The sequence below is a fragment of the Oncorhynchus mykiss genome, chromosome 6, assembly GCF_013265735.2.
Source record: "Oncorhynchus mykiss isolate Arlee chromosome 6, USDA_OmykA_1.1, whole genome shotgun sequence".
In the NCBI taxonomy this organism is placed as follows: domain Eukaryota; kingdom Metazoa; phylum Chordata; class Actinopteri; order Salmoniformes; family Salmonidae; genus Oncorhynchus; species Oncorhynchus mykiss.
In genome coordinates, this window is record NC_048570.1 from 87793104 (window position 1) to 87815522 (window position 22419).

The window sequence follows — 22419 nt, forward strand, 5'->3', positions numbered from 1 at the left end:
TAGGCTAATTAACAGTGGACAGAATGCATACTATTCGGAGGGCAATTTACATACAGTATGCTAGGCTAATTAACAGTGGACAGAATGCATACTATTCGGAGAGCAATTTACATACAGTATGCTAGGCTACTTAACAGTGGACAGAATGCATACTATTCGGAGGGCAATTTACATACAGTATGCTAGGCTACTTAACAGTGGACAGAATGCATACTATTCGGAGGGCAATTTACATACAGTATGCTAGGCTACTTAACAGTCATCCAGATCAGTTCTCATCAGATGTAGCAGTTGGCATAGCATGTCCGTAACCGCTCTGTAGCCTGCAGCGTATGTGTTTGGCACATAGAATGATATCCTAAACTGTCACTGATCGCAAGGAAACATTTTCCTGTGGCTCTGCTCCGGGGCAAGAAGCCATCATCACCCTTTCACTTAGTGAGCCAACAACAGAGCGGTCTGACTGACTCAACAACAACCAAATAGAGACATTGAGCAATACACGTTTGGATCTCTGAACTGCATTACTTCTAGTGAAGAATAGATCCTTAGCCAATGTGTAGCAGGCTTGGAAAGGCTAAGCTTTGCTCTAAACATAGAACAGTCTTGGAAAGCTTTGCTCTAAACATTAAACAGTCTTGGAAAGGCTAAGCTTTGCTTCAAACAGAACAGTAGGAGATCAACAGTAGAGTTAATCAAGATGTCAGTTCTGCCTGAAAGACAATGAGGTCCTCTGCTGACTGTACAGTGAACGGACAACAGTGAATAAACTTCTTCCTGAATATAAACAAGGCTTTGTGGCTCCACTGGGATATTACATCCATTAAGATGAATCCAGTTTTATTTGTTTAGTTCTCATCCCCATAAAAGCAGTAAGCAGTGGGCGGCTTAAACAGAACCCATATTATGAGAAGTGCAGAGAAAGAGTTCAGCAACATCAGCAATATCTCAAGGTAGTTGGAGTCAATCTGACATCTTTTGCACTGAAGTTATAATCAGTAGAAGGATGCAGGCTACATTATAGTCTATGACGTGACTCACTGAAGTTATAATCAGTAGAAGGATGCAGGCTACATTATAGTCTATGACGTGACTCACTGAAGTTATAATCAGTAGAAGGATGCAGGCTACATTATAGTCTATGACGTGACTCACTGAAGTTATAATCAGTAGAAGGATGCAGGCTACATTATAGTCTATGACGTGACTTAATTGGTCACTTTTGACACTCACCCACTTCCTGTGTAGGAGGTATGGCTGTCCGGGCGGTGACGTTTAGACACACTATGGCTGACATGCAGGTCACGTCCTTGCCTCCCCTCTCACAGTCCTTCACAAAGACGTTGATCTTGCTGGGTTCAAACCTGATGTTGGCGTGAATTCGGACGACACTGCGAGACCTGCAGATGAACCATACACAGTGTTATGATCATAAATGTGGTTATTATATGCTCCGCATACATACAGTACCATAGAAACAGTAGAACACGTGTTAATATCTAAGTGACCTACCATAGAAACAGTAGAACACTTGTTAATATCTAAGTGACCTACCAGAGGAACAGTAGAACAGGTGTTAATATCTAAGTGACCTACCATAGAAACAGTAGAACACTTGTTAATATCTAAGTGACCTACCAGAGGAACAGTAGAACAGGTGTTAATATCTAAGTGACCTACCAGAGGAACAGTAGAACACGTGTTAATATCTAAGTGACCTACCAGAGGAACAGTAGAACACTTGTTAATATCTAAGTGACCTACCAGAGGAACAGTAGAACACTTAATATCTAAGTGACCTACCAGAGGAACAGTAGAACAGGTGTTAATATCTAAGTGACCTACCAGAGGAACAGTAGAACACTTGTTAATATCTAAGTGACCTACCAGAGGAACAGTAGAACAGGTGTTAATATCTAAGTGACCCACCAGAGGAACAGTAGAACAGGTGTTAATATCTAAGTGACCTACCAGAGGAACAGTAGAACAGGTGTTAATATCTAAGTGACCTACCATAGAAGCACGGCTGCCCCCAGGGACCCCACGGCCAAGTCCACCAGGCCATCCTCATTCATGTCCATACTGCCATGGATACTACGGCCAAAGTAGCGCAGGCCACTAGCGATGTCTAACGCAGCTATCCTCTGTTTGTATTTCCGCAGAATCCTGTTGCGTTGGCTGAAGAAGACGTAGATAGCTCCTCTGTGGTCATCCTCCAGAGGAGCCCCCACCACCACGTCGTTGAAGCTGTCCCCGTTCAGGTCAGGGACCGGGGCGAGCGAGGAGCCGAACCGAGCGTTCTGACCATGGTCCTGGATCTCCAACGCTCCCTCCAGGACGAAACGATTCTGAAGAAGGAAATAGGATGTCATTTTGGAATATTTCTGATACACGGGATAGAGGGTACTGTAGGTAAAGGTTGTGTCATGTGCATGTCTATTCCATTATGTATTTGCTAATGTTTCCCCTATTGGTTGGTAGGATTCTCTTTGTTACTCTGTACTTAAAGAGTCTTTGGTTGAAAAACATATGCACAAGTGGAATCCATCAACAACAGACATAGTGGCTAAGGAAATGGAGTTACAGTTTTTCTCAATTGCTAAAACACTAAAACCCATTGGCTGAACAAAGTTTTCAGTTGCCTGGACTCATTTAGCTAATTATGCAGTCTGTTGTCAATACCTTAAACCATTTCACATGGTAAAACACAATTTGCAGATCTCACTTAGACTTTTCAGCAAATCTCTAAACACATTCTCATTCTCAAAACACATTCTGCACTCTAATGCACATGTCATCCATACTGGTAAACACAAGTGGCAACAATCAAATACAAATAGAGAACATATGTCATTGATTGAACACAACCACTCAAAATGGATTTAACCTGTTTCAAATGATGCGACACAACCAATATAAGCCAGTTCAGAGAGCAAACAGGTTGTTAAAGGTGGGAAGGAGAAAGTCTGAGAATGGATAGAAGAAACAATGTACGAGGACGAGTGCGTATGCGAGGTGGGCGACGAGGAGGAAGAGGAGGAGTTGGGCAAGAAACAGGAAGAGGAAGACAAAGAGTGGAAATATCTGATGAAATTCGAGCAACATTGATCACATGTTTACTCCTTTTGATTTTTGTCCCTTTTAGTACAGTGCATTGTGGGCTGTATACTGTAGTACAGTGCATTGTGGGCTGTATACTGTAGTACAGTGCATTGTGGGCTGTATACTGTAGTACAGTGCATTGTGGGCTGTATACTGTAGTACAGTGCATTGTAGGCTGTATACTGTAGTACAGTGCATTGTAGGCTGTATACTGTAGTACAGTGCATTGTGGGCTGTATACTGTAGTACAGTGCATTGTGGGCTGTATACTGTAGTACAGTGCATTGTAGGCTGTATACTGTAGTACAGTGCATTGTAGGCTGTATACTGTAGTACAGTGCATTGTGGGCTGTATACTGTAGTACAGTGCATTGTGGGCTGTATACTGTAGTACAGTGCATTGTAGGCTGTATACTGTAGTACAGTGCATTGTAGGCTGTATACTGTAGTACAGTGCATTGTGGGCTGTATACTGTAGTACAGTGCATTGTGGGCTGTATACTGTAGTACAGTGCATTGTAGGCTGTATACTGTAGTACAGTGCATTGTAGGCTGTATACTGTAGTACAGTGCATTGTAGGCTGTATACTGTAGTACAGTGCATTGTAGGCTGTATACTGTAGTACAGTGCATTGTAGGCTGTATACTGTAGTACAGTGCATTGTAGGCTGTATACTGTAGTACAGTGCATTGTGGGCTGTATACTGTAGTACAGTGCATTGTAGGCTGTATACTGTAGTACAGTGCATTGTGGGCTGTATACTGTAGTACAGTGCATTGTGGGCTGTATACTGTAGTACAGTGCATTGTAGGCTGTATACTGTAGTACAGTGCATTGTGGGCTGTATACTGTAGTACAGTGCATTGTAGGCTGTATACTGTAGTACAGTGCATTGTAGGCTGTATACTGTAGTACAGTGCATTGTAGGCTGTATACTGTAGTACAGTGCATTGTAGGCTGTATACTGTAGTACAGTGCATTGTAGGCTGTATACTGTAGTACAGTGCATTGTAGGCTGTATACTGTAGTACAGTGCATTGTAGGCTGTATACTGTAGTACAGTGCATTGTAGGCTGTATACTGTAGTACAGTGCATTGTGGGCTGTATACTGTAGTACAGTGCATTGTAGGCTGTATACTGTAGTACAGTGCATTGTGGGCTGTATACTGTAGTACAGTGCATTGTGGGCTGTATACTGTAGTACAGTGCATTGTGGGCTGTATACTGTAGTACAGTGCATTGTGGGCTGTATACTGTAGTACAGTGCATTGTGGGCTGTATACTGTAGTACAGTGCATTGTGGGCTGTATACTGTAGTACAGTGCATTGTAGGCTGTATACTGTAGTACAGTGCATTGTGGGCTGTATACTGTAGTACAGTGCATTGTAGGCTGTATACTGTAGTACAGTGCATTGTAGGCTGTATACTGTAGTACAGTGCATTGTAGGCTGTATACTGTAGTACAGTGCATTGTGGGCTGTATACTGTAGTACAGTGCATTGTGGGCTGTATACTGTAGTACAGTGCATTGTAGGCTGTATACTGTAGTACAGTGCATTGTGGGCTGTATACTGTAGTACAGTGCATTGTAGGCTGTATACTGTAGTACAGTGCATTGTGGGCTGTATACTGTAGTACAGTGCATTGTAGGCTGTATACTGTAGTACAGTGCATTGTAGGCTGTATACTGTAGTACAGTGCATTGTAGGCTGTATACTGTAGTACAGTGCATTGTGGGCTGTATACTGTAGTACAGTGCATTGTGGGCTGTATACTGTAGTACAGTGCATTGTAGGCTGTATACTGTAGTACAGTGCATTGTGGGCTGTATACTGTAGTACAGTGCATTGTAGGCTGTATACTGTAGTACAGTGCATTGTGGGCTGTATACTGTAGTACAGTGCATTGTGGGCTGTATACTGTAGTACAGTGCATTGTAGGCTGTATACTGTAGTACAGTGCATTGTAGGCTGTATACTGTAGTACAGTGCATTGTAGGCTGTATACTGTAGTACAGTGCATTGTGGGCTGTATACTGTAGTACAGTGCATTGTAGGCTGTATACTGTAGTACAGTGCATTGTAGGCTGTATACTGTAGTACAGTGCATTGTAGGCTGTATACTGTAGTACAGTGCATTGTAGGCTGTATACTGTAGTACAGTGCATTGTGGGCTGTATACTGTAGTACAGTGCATTGTAGGCTGTATACTGTAGTACAGTGCATTGTAGGCTGTATACTGTACAATGGACAAAGTGTATGGCCCTGAACATTGTGCTTTCCATTTATTAACAGTACTGACAGCTCAATAGATTTTGACTGGTTGCAGGTTCATATCAACAAAGAACAAGAATTACAGTATCACAGAGACAAAGGACAAGTCTGTGAGATGCAGGGTACAGTACTGTAAAAATAGGGGTACAAGGAGGAAGAACAAAAAACAAAATTACAAAGAGCAAAGCAGAGTAGTAATTTCTGATCAATTTTGAGCTACTATGATAGAACACGTTTTCGTTCATCAAAAGACAATGACGGAAAAATATGAATATTTATTTAGATTAAAAATGTCCTTCTCCCTGAGAACTGTATGTTTTGAACAATGTGTTTTCTGTTTTTCGGTGTATTGTTTACTGACTGCTTGAGAGAGTATATCATTTTAATCACCTTGTTTATGATTTGAGAGCAGTGTATGATTTTGAACACAGGTAAAACTGTTTTGAGGCGAATGTTTCATTTTGCGAGAGCAGTCAGAGGTTATGTAAATAGTGCTTGAAGATGAGGTTTTGTGTTGAATGTTTTCAGGAAATGGAGCAAGGTTTCAGAAATTGTGTTTTAGCAATTGAGAAAAACTGTAAGTTCTATATCTGTTATCCCCTGTGCTGCGGCCGGGTAGCCCCACCCCACAGGCTTCTGGGATATCTCAGTCATCCATCGATGAGCTTCTTCAAATGGGCAGTCCTCCATTTATTTACACAGCTCATAATGAGACATAGAGACATTGTTGTCTTTAACTTTCCCCTTCAGTCTTTACAGAAGCTTTCATTTGTTATTCCAAATTCATTTAGGAAAGTAAACAAAACAAGTTGGAAACCTTTGTTTTTGTTTACATAAATAGACCAAAGTAACTAACAAACAATAACTGGGGAGTTATGAGTTTTGAATTTGAAATCAACTGAAAACCTCAAGCCGCATTGTTTTTGCTCACGCAAGAGGAAGGTTTTAACTCATTTTCTATCCCAAGGGGGAAATATGATTTCCCAAAAACATTGTCAACATGAGGGATGGGAGATTCATCCGAGTGTCACATGATCAAAGGCAAACAAGGCTTCTGGATGTTTCTTTAGGGATGTTTCTGAGGAACTTTGAGTATTCACAGTGGGTGTAAAGTCAGTCGGAGTAGAATTAGGTTTATCCTCAGTCTGGAAAAAGGTACAATCCCTCAGCATGAAGAAAGTATGGGAGCCAAGTATTTTAGGCCGTCATCAGCCATGCACATTATCACTCTCCAGTCTGTCTCATCTTCCTCCCTAATCTACAGCCTATGAACGGCTGAAACATTAGATCACTTGTTTTTTTCAGTTGTCTTTTAAAAGGAAAGAGGAGGACAGGGTAGTGTGTGTGTGTGTGTGTGTGTGTGTGTGTGTGTGTGTGTGTGTGTGTGTGTGTGTGTGTGTGTGTGTGTGAGAGAGAGAGGATCATACTCAGTGGGGAACATTAGAAACATGTGGTGGGATGGGGAGACCATCACTGTCATTATTGGTAGAATCGAAGGCCACCTCTCTGTCACTTATTTTTAACATAAACACAACACCTGTGTCCTTAGTTGGGGGATCCCTTGTCTTTTTTTCTTGTTTGGGGAACCTTAATGATCAAGCCCTTATCAGTCCACAGGTACCCCTTATAGTATGTTTGAGAGAGAGAGAGAGAGAGAGAAACAGAGAGAGAGAGAGAGGGAGAGAGAAACAGAGAGAGGGAGAGAGAAACAGAGAGAGAGAGAAACAGAGAGAGAGAGAGAGAAACAGAGAGAGAGAGAGAGAAACAGAGAGAGGGAGAGAGAAACAGAGAGAAACAGAGAGAGAAAAACAGAGAGAGAGAGAGAGAAACAGAGACAGAGAGAGAGAAACAGAGAAACAGAGAGAGAGAAACAGAGAGAGAGAGAAACAGAGAGAGAGAGAGAAACAGAGAGGGAGAGAAACAGAGAGAGAGAGAGAAACAGAGAGAGAGAGAAACAGAGAGAAACAGAGAGAGAAAAACAGAGAGAGAGAGAGAAACAGAGAGAGAGAGAGAAACAGAGAGAGGGAGAGAGAAACAGAGAGAGGGAGAGAGAAACAGAGAGAGAGAGAAACAGAGAGAGAGAGAAACAGAGAGAGGGAGAGAGATACAGAGAGAGAGAGAAACAGAGAGAGAGAGAAACAGAGAGAGAGAAACAGAGAGAGAAACAGAGAGAGGGAGAGAGAAACAGAGAGAAACAGAGAGAGAGAAACAGAGAGAAACAGAGAGAGAGAAACAGAGAGAGAGAATCAGAGAGAGAGAAGAGAGTCTCAAAACTACAGGAATTCCTCTGCAGTCATTTCCACCTACTAAGAAGCCCCTTTCTTCTCCAAATAACAGGCTGTTAATTCAGTTTGATGTAGTGAATGCTTTCCTACTGAGTTCACGGTGCACTTCTACACTAACCAACCAAGACTCTAATGAAGACGGCGTGCTGGCGCAGGGAGGGAGGCTGTTAATTTCATCTGTGTGACGGCAGGTGCCAAAAGTTGATGTTGTATCAGTGGGTTAACTAACCCATCAAGGCTCTGGAACGTCTGGTAGACTGTGTTGTACCAGTGGGTTAACTAACCCATCAAGGCTCTGGAACGTCTGGTAGACTGTGTTGTACCAGTGGGTTAACTAACCCATCAAGGCTCTGGAACGTCTGGTAGACTGTGTTGTACCAGTGGGTTAACTAACCCATCAAGGCTCTGGAACGTCTGGTAGACTGTGTTGTACCAGTGGGTTAACTAACCCATCAAGGCTCTGGAACGTCTAGTAGACTGTGTTGTACCAGTGGGTTAACTAACCCATCAAGGCTCTGGAACGTCTAGTAGACTGTGTTGTACCAGTGGGTTAACTAACCCATCAAGGCTCTGGAACGTCTAGTAGACTGTGTTGTACCAGTGGGTTAACTAACCCATCAAGGCTCTGGAAGGTCTGGTCTGATGTGTTGTAATGTAAATACAATGCACTGGGATAGTTTGTCTCTATGTGTTCTGGTCGAGGTGTTTCGTATTCTGTGCTGACCTGGTTTTAATTCTGTTTGGTAACGTGTAAGTGAATGTGTGTGCACACGAGTGTGACGTGTGTGTGTGTGAGCATTCGTACAGTACATCTGTGAGTGAGTGAGTGTGTGTGTGAGTGCGTGTGTGCGCGTATGTGTGTGTGCGCGTATGTGTGCGTGCGTGTGTGTGTGCGTGCGTGCGTGTGTGTGTGTGTGTGTGTGTGCGTGCCCACCCACCAGCTCAGTCACTCTGTAGATGTACACCTTGCCCTTCTCCCAGCCTCCACTGAAGAACATGGGAGCTGCCACCAGTAGGTTGTCTGTTACTCCGTCACCATCTATATCCACCGGGGAGATCTCACTCCCATAGTACGACCCGATCTGAAATATAACCACACATCCAGACCATCAACACCCTGGATCAACAACATTTATTTAGCAGACACTTTTATCCAGAGTAAACACATAGTGTATTTCATACTCAGTAGATGTGGCCCATGTGGGAATCGAACCCATTACTCCAGCTGGAAACATCAGACTCTAAAAGCACCATGCTAACCAACTGAGATCATTAAGATCCCCACAATCACACGTCCTACACACGTCCTTCACCACATCCTTCACACTTCCTTCACACATGCTTTGACCACATCATTAAAACCCCCCAGCAAACGTCATTAGTATTCATTAGCATAGCATTCCAGTCATCATCATCGTTCAGGTAACAGACCCAGATGTTTCCATGGCTCCGCAAAACAACCCAGTCTTTTATCAACCAGACCTGGGTTCAGATACCATTTGAACTTTTCAAATACGTTTAACGTTTTCTTTAGCCTATCTGGACTGCCAATGATTTACACTTTTGGAACTATTACATTCGTTCCATTGCATCAGGCGAGCTCAGTCAAGCCCAACTATAGTCTTTGTAATGATGTCAAATAGTATTTGAACCCAGGTCTGTTCCTCTCAATGAGTGTTGTTATGGATCTCTCTGTCTGTAGTATCCTCTTAACTGGTGTTGTTATGGATCTCTCTGTCTGTAGTATCCTCTTAACTGGTGTTGTTATGGATCTCTCTGTCTGTAGTATCCTCTTAGCTGGTGTTGTTATGGATCTCTCTGTCTGTAGTATCCTCTTAACTGGTGTTGTTATGGATCTCTCTGTCTGTAGTATCCTCTTAACTGGTGTTGTTATGGATCTCTCTGTCTGTAGTATCCTCTTAACTGGTGTTGTTATGGATCTCTCTGTCTGTAGTATCCTCTTAGCTGGTGTTGTTATGGATCTCTCTGTCTGTAGTATCCTCTTAGCTGGTGTTGTTATGGATCTCTCTGTCTGTAGTATCCTCTTAACTGGTGTTGTTATGGATCTATCTGTCTGTAGTATCCTCTTAACTGGTGTTGTTATGGATCTCTCTGTCTGTAGTATCCTCTTAACTGGTGTTGTTATGGATCTCTCTGTCTGTAGTATCCTCTTAACTGGTGTTGTTATGGATCTCTCTGTCTGTAGTATCCTCTTAGCTGGTGTTGTTATGGATCTCTCTGTCTGTATACCCTACATTATTCATCTCATATGCATACGTATATACTGTACTCTATATCATCGACTGTATCCTTATGTAATACATGTATCACTAGCCACTTTAAACTATGCCACTTTGTTTACATACTCATCTCATTTGTACATACTGTACTCAATATCATCTACTGTATCTTGCCTATGCTGCTCTGTACCATCACTCATTCATATATCCTTATGTACATATTCTTTATCCCCTTACACTGTGTACAAGACAGTAGTTTTGGAATTGTTAGTTAGATTACTTGTTGGTTATTACTGCATTGTCGGAACTAGAAGCACAAGCATTTCGCTACACTCGCATTAACATCTGCTAACCATGTGTATGTGACAAATAAAATTTGATTTGATTTGATTTAGTATCCTCTTAGCTGGTGTTGTTATGGATCTCTCTGTCTGTAGTATCCTCTTAGCTGGTGTTGTTATGGATCTCTCTGTCTGTAGTATCCTCTTAGCTGGTGTTGTTATGGATCTCTCTGCCTCTTCTGTCTGTAGTATCCTCTTAGCTGGTGTTGTTATGGATCTCTCTGTCTGTAGTATCCTCTTAGCTGGTGTTGTTATGGATCTCTCTGCCTCTTCTGTCTGTAGTATCCTCTTAGCTGGTGTTGTTATGGATCTCTCTGTCTGTAGTATCCTCTTAGCTGGTGTTGTTATGGATCTCTCTGCCTCTTCTGTCTGTAGTATCCTCTTAGCTGGTGTTGTTATGGATCTCTCTGTCTGTAGTATCCTCTTAACTGGTGTTGTTATGGATCTCTCTGCCTCTTCTGTCTGTAGTATCCTCTTAGCTGGTGTTGTTATGGATCTCTCTGTCTGTAGTATCCTCTTAGCTGGTGTTGTTATGGATCTCTCTGTCTGTAGTATCCTCTTAGCTGGTGTTGTTATGGATCTATCTGCCTCTTCTGTCTTTAGTATCCTCTTAGCTGGTGTTGTTATGGATCTCTCTGCCTCTTCTGTCTGTAGTATCCTCTTAGCTGGTGTTGTTATGGATCTCTCTGTCTGTAGTATCCTCTTAGCTGGTGTTGTTATGGATCACTCTGTCTGTAGTATCCTCTTAGCTGGTGTTGTTATGGATCTCTCTGTCTGTAGTATCCTCTTAGCTGGTGTTGTTATGGATCTCTCTGTCTGTAGTATCCTCTTAACTGGTGTTGTTATAGATCTCTCTGTCTGTAGTATCCTCTTAACTGGTGTTGTTATGGATCTCTCTGTCTGTAGTATCCTCTTAGCTGGTGTTGTTATGGATCTCTCTGTCTGTAGTATCCTCTTAGCTGGTGTTGTTATAGATCTCTCTGTCTGTAGTATCCTCTTAGCTGGTGTTGTTATGGATCTCTCTGTCTGTAGTATCCTCTTAGCTGGTGTTGTTATGGATCTCTCTGTCTGTAGTATCCTCTTAGCTGGTGTTGTTATGGATCTCTCTGTCTGTAGTATCCTCTTAGCTGGTGTTGTTATGGATCTCTCTGTCTGTAGTATCCTCTTAACTGGTGTTGTTATGGATCTCTCTGTCTGTAGTATCCTCTTAACTGGTGTTGTTATGGATCTATCTGTCTGTAGTATCCTCTTAACTGGTGTTGTTATGGATCTCTCTGTCTGTAGTATCCTCTTAACTGGTGTTGTTATGGATCTCTCTGTCTGTAGTATCCTCTTAGCTGGTGTTGTTTACTGTAGCTGGAAGTTTGTTTTTCTATTTGTATTCACAATGTAGATGGAATGTGTGTGTTTTGAATGAAGGGGGACAGGAATGGGATGGGAAACACATGGGATCTGTGTAATGTTGTTGGCTACATGGGGGCGTGGGAAGGCTGTCTAGACTCCATAGCGCAGACTATCATGGATGCTGTGTCCTGGCTGGGTTGCCAGATTGACAAAAGGACTGGAAAGACTACTGTCATGGTGGACTCAGATGGTGATGGGAGAACCAGATTGAGAAGGGTCCATGTGGGGTCCATGAGCAGAAGGGACTATCGGGGTCTTGGATGATCTTCATATGTCTTTTAAAGAGAGAGTAATGCCAGTGTAAGTGTGTGTTATACCACTGTGTAACTGTTCAGTTTATGGTTGGAGTTTAGGACTTGGGTTGTGGCTCAGTATAGTGTTGTGTCAATCAAATAGGTGGTAGACATGTCTTAGGGCCCCAGTTAAAAAGAGAGTTTGGGAAGCCCAGTTGTTGAGTCTACCTGTTGTCCTTTGAGGGAGTGCAGGATGGTGAGGTTACCAGTGTTCTTCAGGGTGAAGATGATGACCTTGCCAGTATGGTTGAACCGCGGTGCCCCTGCCACGTACAGCCGACCGTTCCTGGCCGACACCACCGATGTTACTGTGTAACCTGGACACACACACAGACACACACACACACACACACGCACACACACACGCACGCACGCACGCACGCACGCACACACACACACACACACACACACACACACACACACACACAGCCTTGTTGAGTCCAAATGATTCAATCATTCATTACTGAAACCCAGAGTATTCACTAAACCCAGTGGTAGAGGATAGAGGATTGTCATAATTGCTAACTCAGCCTAATGTTCTCCTGTCTGTCACAGCTTCACGTTGTGTTGACCTCCTATGTCCACCTTGGATTGCCCAGTTGTCTTGAACTGTTTCCACAGCTTCTTTCTCCCTGGAGCACAAAGCCTGTTCCTCATATAATATCTGGAAGGAATGTCAGCTAGTTGTTACGGTGTGTGGTGAAACTCCCTCTTCTCTGCACAACATCACCATCAAATGGGTCATAAAGGCATACCAGTGTGTGTGTGTGTTCACCATAGGCCACTGTCATTCCTCTGGTTGGGTTGTATGAACTGCATGAGACCTAATTTTATAAAAAGCAACTATCCTATCAGCTTTGTTTAGAAACAGAGTTCAATGGCCTGCATTGAACCACATTGACTCACTAGGGTGAAGCCAATTCTCTCTCTCTCTCTCTCTCTCTCTCTCTCTGTCTATCTGTCTCTCTCTGTCTATCTGTCTCTCGCTCTCTCTGTCTCTCTCTCTCGCTCTCTGTCTCTCTGTCTCTCGCTCTCTCTGTCTCTCGCTCTCTCTCTCTCTCTCTCTCTCTCTCTCTCTCTCTCTCTCTCTCTCTCTCTCTGTCTATCTGTCTCTCGCTCTCTCTGTCTCTATCTCTCTCTCTCTGTCTCTCTGTCTCTCTCTCTCTCTGTCTCTCTGTCTCTCTCTCTCTCTGTCTCCCTGTATCTCTCTCTGCCTCTCTGTCTCTGTCTCTCTCTCTCTCTCTGTCTCTCTGCCTCTCTGTCTCTGTCTCTCTCTCTCTCTGCCTTTCTGTCTCTCTCTCTCTCTCTGTCTCTCTGTCTCTCTCTCTCTCACTCTGTCTCTCTGTCTCTCTGTCTCTCTGTCTCTCTGTCTCTCTGTCTCTCTCTCTCTCTCTCTCTCTCTCTGCATCTCTGTCTCTGTCTCTCTCTCTCTCTCTGTCTCTCTGCCTCTCTGTCTCTGTCTCTCTCTCTCTCTGTCTCTCTCTCTCTCTCTCTGTCTCTCTGTCTCTCTGTCTCTCTGTCTCTCTCTCTCTCTCTCTCTCTCTCTGTCTCTCTGTCTCTCTCTCTCTATGTCTCTCTCTCTCTCTCTCTCTCTCTCTGTCTCTCTCTCTCTCTCTGTCTCTCTGTCTCTCGCTCTTTGTCTCTCGCTCTCTCTGTCTCTCTCTGTCTATCTGTCTCTCGCTCTCTGTCTCTCTCTCTCTGTCTCTCTGTCTCTCGCTCTTTGTCTCTCGCTCTCTCTGTCTCTCTCTCTCGCTCTCTGTCTCTCTGTCTCTCGCTCTCTCTGTCTCTCTCTGTCTCTTTCTCTCTCTCTATCTGTCTCTCGCTCTCTCTGTCTCTCTCTCTGTCTCTCTCTCTGTCTCTCTCTCTGTCTCTCTCTCTCTCTCTCTCTCTCTGTCTATCTGTATGAGGACAGTAATCCTTTCTATGTCTGTCTGCATCTCTCCCTTCTCCTTCTTCTCTCTGTCTTCCTCCTCCCTCTTTCCCAACCCCTCTGTCAGTGAGCATGTCCAGACCCATGCCTCTGCCCTATATTCCTAATGAGGCTGGAATGGCTTCCGTGGGCAGGCATGCAGGCCAGCCAGCGGCTGATGGGAAAAGCAGAGGGCCTTATAGGCAGGAGGAGTGGTGGTAGGGTGGAGTGGGACGGGGTGGGATGAGGGGAAGTTGGATGGGGTGCAGTGGGAAGCGGTGGAGCAGTAGAGTGGTTTATAGAGAGGGCTGCAGCGAGGCCTGGTGCTAAACCACTGTGCCTGCCACATGTCTATCCAGAGATAGAGAAGGACGGGATAGATGGAAGATGGAGAAAGAGAAAGCAAGGGGGAGATGGAGGAAGAGAGATAGCAAGAGAGATAGCATGAGAGAGAGCCAGAGAGCGAGAGCGAGAGATGGGTGAGAAAGCAAAAGAGATGGAGGAGATGTGATGGTGAACAGTAGACTGTAGAGACAGTAAAGATGAAGAGAGAGGAGATGAGATGGTGAATATTAGACTATAGAGACAGTAAAGGTGAAGAGAGAGAGGAGATGAGATGGTGAACAGTAGACTGTAGAGACAGTAAAGGTGAAGAGAGAGAGGAGATGAGATGGTGAACAGTAGACTGTAGAGACAGTAAAGGTGAAGAGAGAGGAGATGAGATGGTGAACAGTAGACTATAGAGACAGTAAAGCTGAAGAGAGAGAGAGAGGAGATGAGATGGTGAACAGTAGAATATAGAGACAGTAAAGATGAAGAGAGAGAGATGAGATGAGATGGTGAACAGTAGACTGTAGAGACACGAAAGGTGAAGAGAGAGGAGATGAGATGGTGAACAGTAGACTATAGAGACAGTAAAGGTGAAGAGAGAGAGAGAGAGAGGAGATGAGATGGTGAACAGTAGAATATAGAGACAGTAAAGATGAAGAGAAAGGAGATGAGATGGTGAACAGTAGACTATAGAGACAGTAAAGATGAAGAGAGAGGAGATGAGATGGTGAACAGTAGACTATAGAGACAGTAAAGATGAAGAGAGAGGAGATGAGATGGTGAACAGTAGACTGTAGAGACAGTAAAGATGAAGAGAGAGAGAGGAGATGAGATGGTGAACAGTAGACTGTAGAGACACGAAAGGTGAAGAGAGAGGAGATGAGATGGTGAACAGTAGACTATAGAGACAGTAAAGGTGAAGAGAGAGAGAGAGAGGAGATGAGATGGTGAACAGTAGAATATAGAGACAGTAAAGGTGAAGTGAGAGAGGAGATGAGATGGTGAACAGTAGACTATAGAGACAGTAAAGATGAAGAGAAAGGAGATGAGATGGTGAACAGTAGACTATAGAGACAGTAAAGATGAAGAGAAAGGAGATGAGATGGTGAACAGTAGACTATAGAGACAGTAAAGGTGAAGAGAGAGGAGATGAGATGGTGAACAGTAGACTATAGAGACAGTAAAGGTGAAGAGAGAGAGAGAGGAGATGAGATGGTGAACAGTGGAATATAGAGACAGTAAAGATGAAGAGAGAGAGAGAGAGAGAGAGAGAGAGAGAGATGAGATGGTGAACAGTAGAATATAGAGACAGTAAAGATGAAGAGAGAGGAGATGAGATGGTGAACAGTAGAATATAGAGACAGTAAAGATGAAGAGAGAGAGAGAGAGAGAGGAGATGAGATGGTGAACAGTAGACTGTAGAGACAGTAAAGATGAAGGGAGAGGAGATGAGATGGTGAACAGTAGACTATAGAGACAGTAAAGGTGAAGAGAGAGGAGATGAGATGGTGAACAGTAGACTATAGAGACAGTAAAGATGAAGAGAAAGGAGATGAGATGGTGAACAGTAGACTATAGAGACAGTAAAGGTGAAGAGAGAGGAGATGAGATGGTGAACAGTAGACTATAGAGACAGTAAAGGTGAAGAGAGAGAGGAGATGATGGTGAACAGTAGACTATAGAGACAGTAATGGTGAAGAGAGAGGAGATGATGGTGAACAGTAGACTGTAGAGACAGTAAAGATGAAGTGAGAGAGGAGAGATGAGATGGTGAACAGTAGACTATAGAGACAGTAAAGGTGAAGAGAGAGGAGATGAGATGGTGAACAGTAGACTGTAGAGACAGTAAAGGTGAAGAGAGAGGAGATGAGATGATGAACAGTAGAATATAGAGAGAGTAAAGATGAAGAGAGAGAGAGAGGAGATGAGATGGTGAACAGTAGAATATAGAGACAGTAAAGGTGAAGAGAGAGGTTGAGGGACAGAGAGAGGACAGAGAGAGGCTGAAGGACAGAGAGAGGCTGAAAAACAGGGAGAGGCTGAAGGACAGAGAGATAGATGACAGAGAGAGGCTGAAGGACAGAGAGAGGCTGAAGGACAGAGAGAGGTCAGATAGAGGATGAAAGACAGAGAGAACAGAGAGAGGCTGAAGGACAGAGAGACACTGAAGGACAGAGAGAGACTGAAGGACAGAGAGAGGCTGAAGGACAGAGAGAGCGATGAAAGACAGAGAGCGATGAAGGACAGAGAGAGGCTGAACGACAGAGAGAGGACGAGGGACAGGGAGAGGATGAAGGACAGAGAGAGGATGAGGGTCAGAGAGAGGATGAGGGTCAGAGACAGGATGAGGGTCAGAGAGAGGATGAGGGTCAGAGACAGGATGAGGGTCAGAGACAGGATGAGGGTCAGAGACAGGATGAGGGTCAGAGAGAGGATGAGGGTCAGAGAGAGGATGAGGGACAGAGAGAGGATGGACAGAGAGAGGATGAAGGTCAGAGAGAGGACGATGGACAGAGAGAGAACGATGGACAGAGAGAGGACGAGGGACAGAGAGAGGACGAAGGACAGAGAGAGGACGAAGGACAGAGAGAGGATGAAGGACAGAGAGAGGATGATGGACAGAGGATGAAGGGCAAAGAGAGGATCAGGGAGAGGAGTCTATAGCTCTACCCAAACCAAACCCCTCTGTGACCAATCCTTTAGATCGTCAATTCCTCCCTCACCTAGGTAGGCGCCGTGGTTCTTCAGCTCCTCTGGAAATTCCTGTGAGTAGGAGGACTTGGGCGGAACCACCTTCCCCTGTCGGGTCTCCTTCAGGACGGCTCCATTCCAGTCGTAGGCCCCCGGTGCCCCCACCAGGATCCCATCCTTTAGGGACAGACAGGAGACAGGCACTTAGTGTGAACATTAAAACATATTGTAACATTGTGTGTGTGTGTGTGTGTGTGTGTGTGTGTGTGTGTGTGTGTGTGTGTGTGTGTGTGTGTGTGTGTGTGTGTGTGTGTGTGTGTGTGTGTGTGTGTGTGTGTGTGTGTTTGCGCTAGTGATTGTATTGCCATTGGTTCAGCAGGCAATGATGGTAAAATGGAGAAGGTGATGAGTACACAGGATGATGATGATGGTGATGATGATAAATACATCCTTTCTCTCTAAATCAAATCATCCTTCCTCATCCTTCCTCCCAGGCTACAATCCCCAGCCTCCCTCCAGTCCCCAGACTCCAGCAAGGATATTTTTGCAGAAACTTTAAGAGTTTGATGACCGTTCACACGTTCTGCCAACAACAGCTTAATAAACAATAAATCAGTCAAAACATAAGTCTGCCCACATTCATGATATTTTCCTTCCTTCTCCTCCCAAATTGATTTAAAAGCCACTGGAGACATTTGAGAGGATAATAAGTTAAGCTTGCATGGGTCCTCTAAATGAATAAAGCATTGGACAAACGTTCTCTCTCTCTCTCTCACACACACACACGTGTTCCATCACCTGTATGCACCACACAAAGTAATAGGAAAGAATGTTGATGAGAAACGTTACAGGTTCTTCATTATAATACATTATAGTAGGGGTTATTTTGGGTCTGTGTCATCAAAAAAGGACAAAACACTGTCACCAGTAACCAACCAGTAACCAACCAGTAACCACAAGCATGGGAGAAGAAGATGGCATATGGGCTGACGGTGGACATTTGTTCATCCTACGCTGAATACATGTCAGTTTTATAATGACAGAGTTCCCCCGAGGCTAACCTCCTCTGCCACGCATAATATGCAGACGGAACATTTTCCAAAGGTTAGCTACCAGTTAGCATACGACAGACGGAACATTTTCTAAAGGTTAGCTACCAGTTAGCATACGACAGACGGAACATTTTCCAAAGGTTAGCTACCAGTTAGCATATGACAGACGGAACATTTTCCAAAGGTTAGCTACCAGTTAGCATACGACAGACGGAACATTTTCTAAAGGTTAGCTACCAGTTAGCATACGACAGACGGAACATTTTCCAAAGGTTAGCTACCAGTTAGCATACGACTGACGGAACACTCTTGGACTACTTCTCGACCACTTCCTGGGACATGGAAACGTCTAGGTCAGTTTTTGACAGCTGTGTGGTGCTAGACTCTGTGGGTATCTGTTTTGGTGGTGGTGCATGCTGTTTCCATGGTGATGTAGCCCCAAATAGTCCCCACTATACACCCTTCTTCAGGCTTGTTGAGATCTGAATATATGCAATAAAGACTACCTGGAACATGTCCATTCTCATTGTCCAACCTGCGGCCATTTGCACACACAACTGGGTGTGAAACAATGCCTTATATCTGGGAATCCCTTTTCAACATTATTACTCTGAGTTGGAGGAAGCCATAAACAAACAGATCTCTGGCTAACTGGACTGAACTGGTCTGGGTTTGTAGGACTTCAGCAGAATCAAGCCGGCACACTCCACATTCAACAAAACCATCTGGTCTTTTGGGACACGTTTTCTCCTTTATTAAGGCTCCTGAAGTCTTTCCAATAAGTTATCCTACTCTCAACACTCGGGTTGCGTTGGTTGAGAAAGTGCTATCCCTGGAATCCAGCCTTCTGGAGTATGGAATTTCCAGCCATCCCAGTCAACCAGCTGCAGTTTCCCTATTTATTGTTTTAAGAAAAAGGGATATATTTATTGTTCCCTCGTCAGGTTGTGCTTCAACTGTGGCGTTGAACTGGAAAATCAAAGCTATTGCATCAGCAAACCTGAATCTGGGACGCAGATGGAGAGAGTAAAAAGAAAGACAACAAATGAAGACTGGTACATGAGGGAGGATGGTGATGAGGCTACAGTAGAAAACAGGAAGACTGGTACATGAGGGAGGATGGTGATGAAGCTACAGTAGAAAACACGAAGACTGGTACATGAGGGAGGATGGTAATGAAGCTACAGTAGAAAACAGGAAGACTGGTACATGAGGGAGGATGGTGATGTCAGCTACAGTAGAAAACAGGAAGACTGGTACATGAGGGAGGATGGTGATGAGGCTACAGTAGAAAACAGGAAGACTGGTACATGAGGGAGGATGGTGATGTCAGCTACAGTAGAAAACAGGAAGACTGGCACATGAGGGAGGATGGTGATGTCAGCTACAGTAGAAAACAGGAAGACTGGTACATGAGGGAGGATGGTGATGAAGCTACAGTAGAAAACACGAAGACTGGTACATGAGGGAGGATGGTGATGAGGCTACAGTAGAAAACAGGAAGACTGGTACATGAGGGAGGATGGTGATGTCAGCTACAGTAGAAAACAGGAAGACTGGTACATGGGGGAGGATGGTGATGAAGCTACAGTAGAAAACAGGAAGACTGGCACATGAGGGAGGATGGTGATGTCAGCTACAGTAGAAAACAGGAAGACTGGTACATGAGGGAGGATGGTGATGTCAACTACAGTAGAAAACAGGAAGACTGGTACATGAGGGAGGATGGTGATGTCAGCTACAGTAGAAAACAGGAAGACTGGTACATGAGGGAGGATGGTGATGAAGCTACAGTAGAAAACAGGAAGACTGGTACATGAGGGAGGATGGTGATGTCAGCTACAGTAGAAAACAGGAAGACTGGTACATGAGGGAGGATGGTGATGTCAGCTACAGTAGAAAACAGGAAGACTGGTACATGAGGGAGGATGGTGATGTCAGCTACAGTAGAAAACAGGAAGACTGGTACATGAGGGAGGATGGTGATGTCAACTACAGTAGAAAACAGGAAGACTGGTACATGAGGGAGGATGGTGATGTCAACTACAGTAGAAAACAGGAAGACTGGTACATGAGGGAGGATGGTGATGTCAGCTACAGTAGAAAACAGGAAGACTGGTACATGAGGGAGGATGGTGATGAAGCTACAGTAGAAAACAGGAAGACTGGTACATGAGGGAGGATGGTGATGTCAGCTACAGTAGAAAACAGGAAGACTGGTACATGAGGGAGGATGGTGATGTCAGCTACAGTAGAAAACAGGAAGACTGGTACATGAGGGAGGATGGTGATGAAGCTACAGTAGAAAACAGGAAGACTGGCACATGAGGGAGGATGGTGATGTCAACTACAGTAGAAAACAGGAAGACTGGTACATGAGGGAGGATGGTGATGTCAGCTACAGTAGAAAACAGGAAGACTGGTACATGAGGGAGGATGGTGATGAAGCTACAGTAGAAAACAGGAAGACTGGTACATGAGGGAGGATGGTGATGAAGCTACAGTAGAAAACAGGAAGACTGGTACATGAGGGAGGATGGTGATGTCAACTACAGTAGAAAACAGGAAGACTGGTACATGAGGGAGGATGGTGATGAAGCTACAGTAGAAAACAGGAAGACTGGTACATGAGGGAGGATGGTGATGTCAACTACAGTAGAAAACAGGAAGACTGGTACATGAGGGAGGATGGTGATGAAGCTACAGTAGAAAACAGGAAGACTGGTACATGAGGGAGGATGGTGATGAGGCTACAGTAGAAAACAGGAAGACTGGTACATGAGGGAGGATGGTGATGAAGCTACAGTAGAAAACAGGAAGACTGGTACATGAGGGAGGATGGTGATGAAGCTACAGTAGAAAACAGGAAGACTGGTACATGAGGGAGGATGGTGATGAAGCTACAGTAGAAAACAGGAAGACTGGTACATGAGGGAGGATGGTGATGTCAACTACAGTAGAAAACAGGAAGACTGGTACATGAGGGAGGATGGTGATGTCAGCTACAGTAGAAAACAGGAAGACTGGTACATGAGGGAGGATGGTGATGAGGCTACAGTAGAAAACAGGAAGACTGGTACATGAGGGAGGATGGTGATGAAGCTACAGTAGAAAACAGGAAGACTGGTACATGAGGGAGGATGGTGATGAAGCTACAGTAGAAAACAGGAAGACTGGTACATGAGGGAGGATGGTGATGAAGCTACAGTAGAAAACAGGAAGACTGGTACATGAGGGAGGATGGTGATGAGGCTACAGTAGAAAACAGGAAGACTGGTACATGAGGGAGGATGGTGATGTCAGCTACAGTAGAAAACAGGAAGACTGGTACATGAGGGAGGATGGTGATGAAGCTACAGTAGAAAACAGGAAGACTGGTACATGAGGGAGGATGGTGATGTCAGCTACAGTAGAAAACAGGAAGACTGGTACATGAGGGAGGATGGTGATGTCAGCTACAGTAGAAAACAGGAAGACTGGTACATGAGGGAGGATGGTGATGAAGCTACAGTAGAAAACAGGAAGACTGGTACATGAGGGAGGATGGTGATGAGGCTACAGTAGAAAACAGGAAGACTGGTACATGAGGGAGGATGGTGATGTCAGCTACAGTAGAAAACAGGAAGACTGGTACATGAGGGAGGATGGTGATGAAGCTACAGTAGAAAACAGGAAGACTGGTACATGAGGGAGGATGGTGATGAGGCTACAGTAGAAAACAGGAAGACTGGTACATGAGGGAGGATGGTGATGTCAGCTACAGTAGAAAACAGGAAGACTGGTACATGAGGGAGGATGGTGATGAGGCTACAGTAGAAAACAGGAAGACTGGTACATGAGGGAGGATGGTGATGAAGCTACAGTAGAAAACAGGAAGACTGGTACATGAGGGAGGATGGTGATGAAGCTACAGTAGAAAACAGGAAGACTGGTACATGAGGGAGGATGGTGATGAAGCTACAGTAGAAAACAGGAAGACTGGTACATGAGGGAGGATGGTGATGTCAGCTACAGTAGAAAACAGGAAGACTGGTACATGAGGGAGGATGGTGATGAGGCTACAGTAGAAAACAGGAAGACTGGTACATGAGGGAGGATGGTGATGAAGCTACAGTAGAAAACAGGAAGACTGGTACATGAGGGAGGATGGTGATGAAGCTACAGTAGAAAACAGGAGTTGGACAGACACTTGCGGATACCTCTCCAGCTGTGTCAAGCCCAAAGCCAACACACTGCCCCTGTCAGGTCTGAATGCAACCAAAACTTCCAGGAAAGACACCCCAACATCTTTTAAGGGGCGGCAGGTAGCCTAGTGGTTACACCGTTGGACTCTTAACTGAAAGGTTGCAAGAATCCCCGAGCTGACAAGGTAAAAATCTATCTTTCTGCCCCTGAACAAGGCAGTTAACCCACTGTTCCTAGGCCGTTATTGAAAATAAGAATTTGTTCTTACTTGCCTAGTTACATAAAGGTAAAATAAAATAAAAACTCTCTGG

At 44.4% G+C, this 22419-nt stretch overlaps 1 protein-coding gene across 1 annotated transcript in view; it reads right to left on the reverse strand.

The window, feature by feature from the left end:
• The window catches only part of LOC110526751 (integrin alpha-11-like), an 87225-nt gene that overhangs the window by 19903 nt on the left and 44903 nt on the right, over window positions 1–22419 (reverse strand). The window contains exons 11-15 of the mRNA XM_036981392.1: window positions 16904–17048; window positions 12110–12258; window positions 8602–8745; window positions 2014–2348; window positions 1234–1400 (exon numbers count right to left, since the gene is read on the reverse strand). Of these exons, the coding sequence (XP_036837287.1) occupies window positions 1234–1400; window positions 2014–2348; window positions 8602–8745; window positions 12110–12258; window positions 16904–17048 (940 nt within the window). The remainder of the gene's footprint in view (window positions 1–1233; window positions 1401–2013; window positions 2349–8601; window positions 8746–12109; window positions 12259–16903; window positions 17049–22419) is intronic.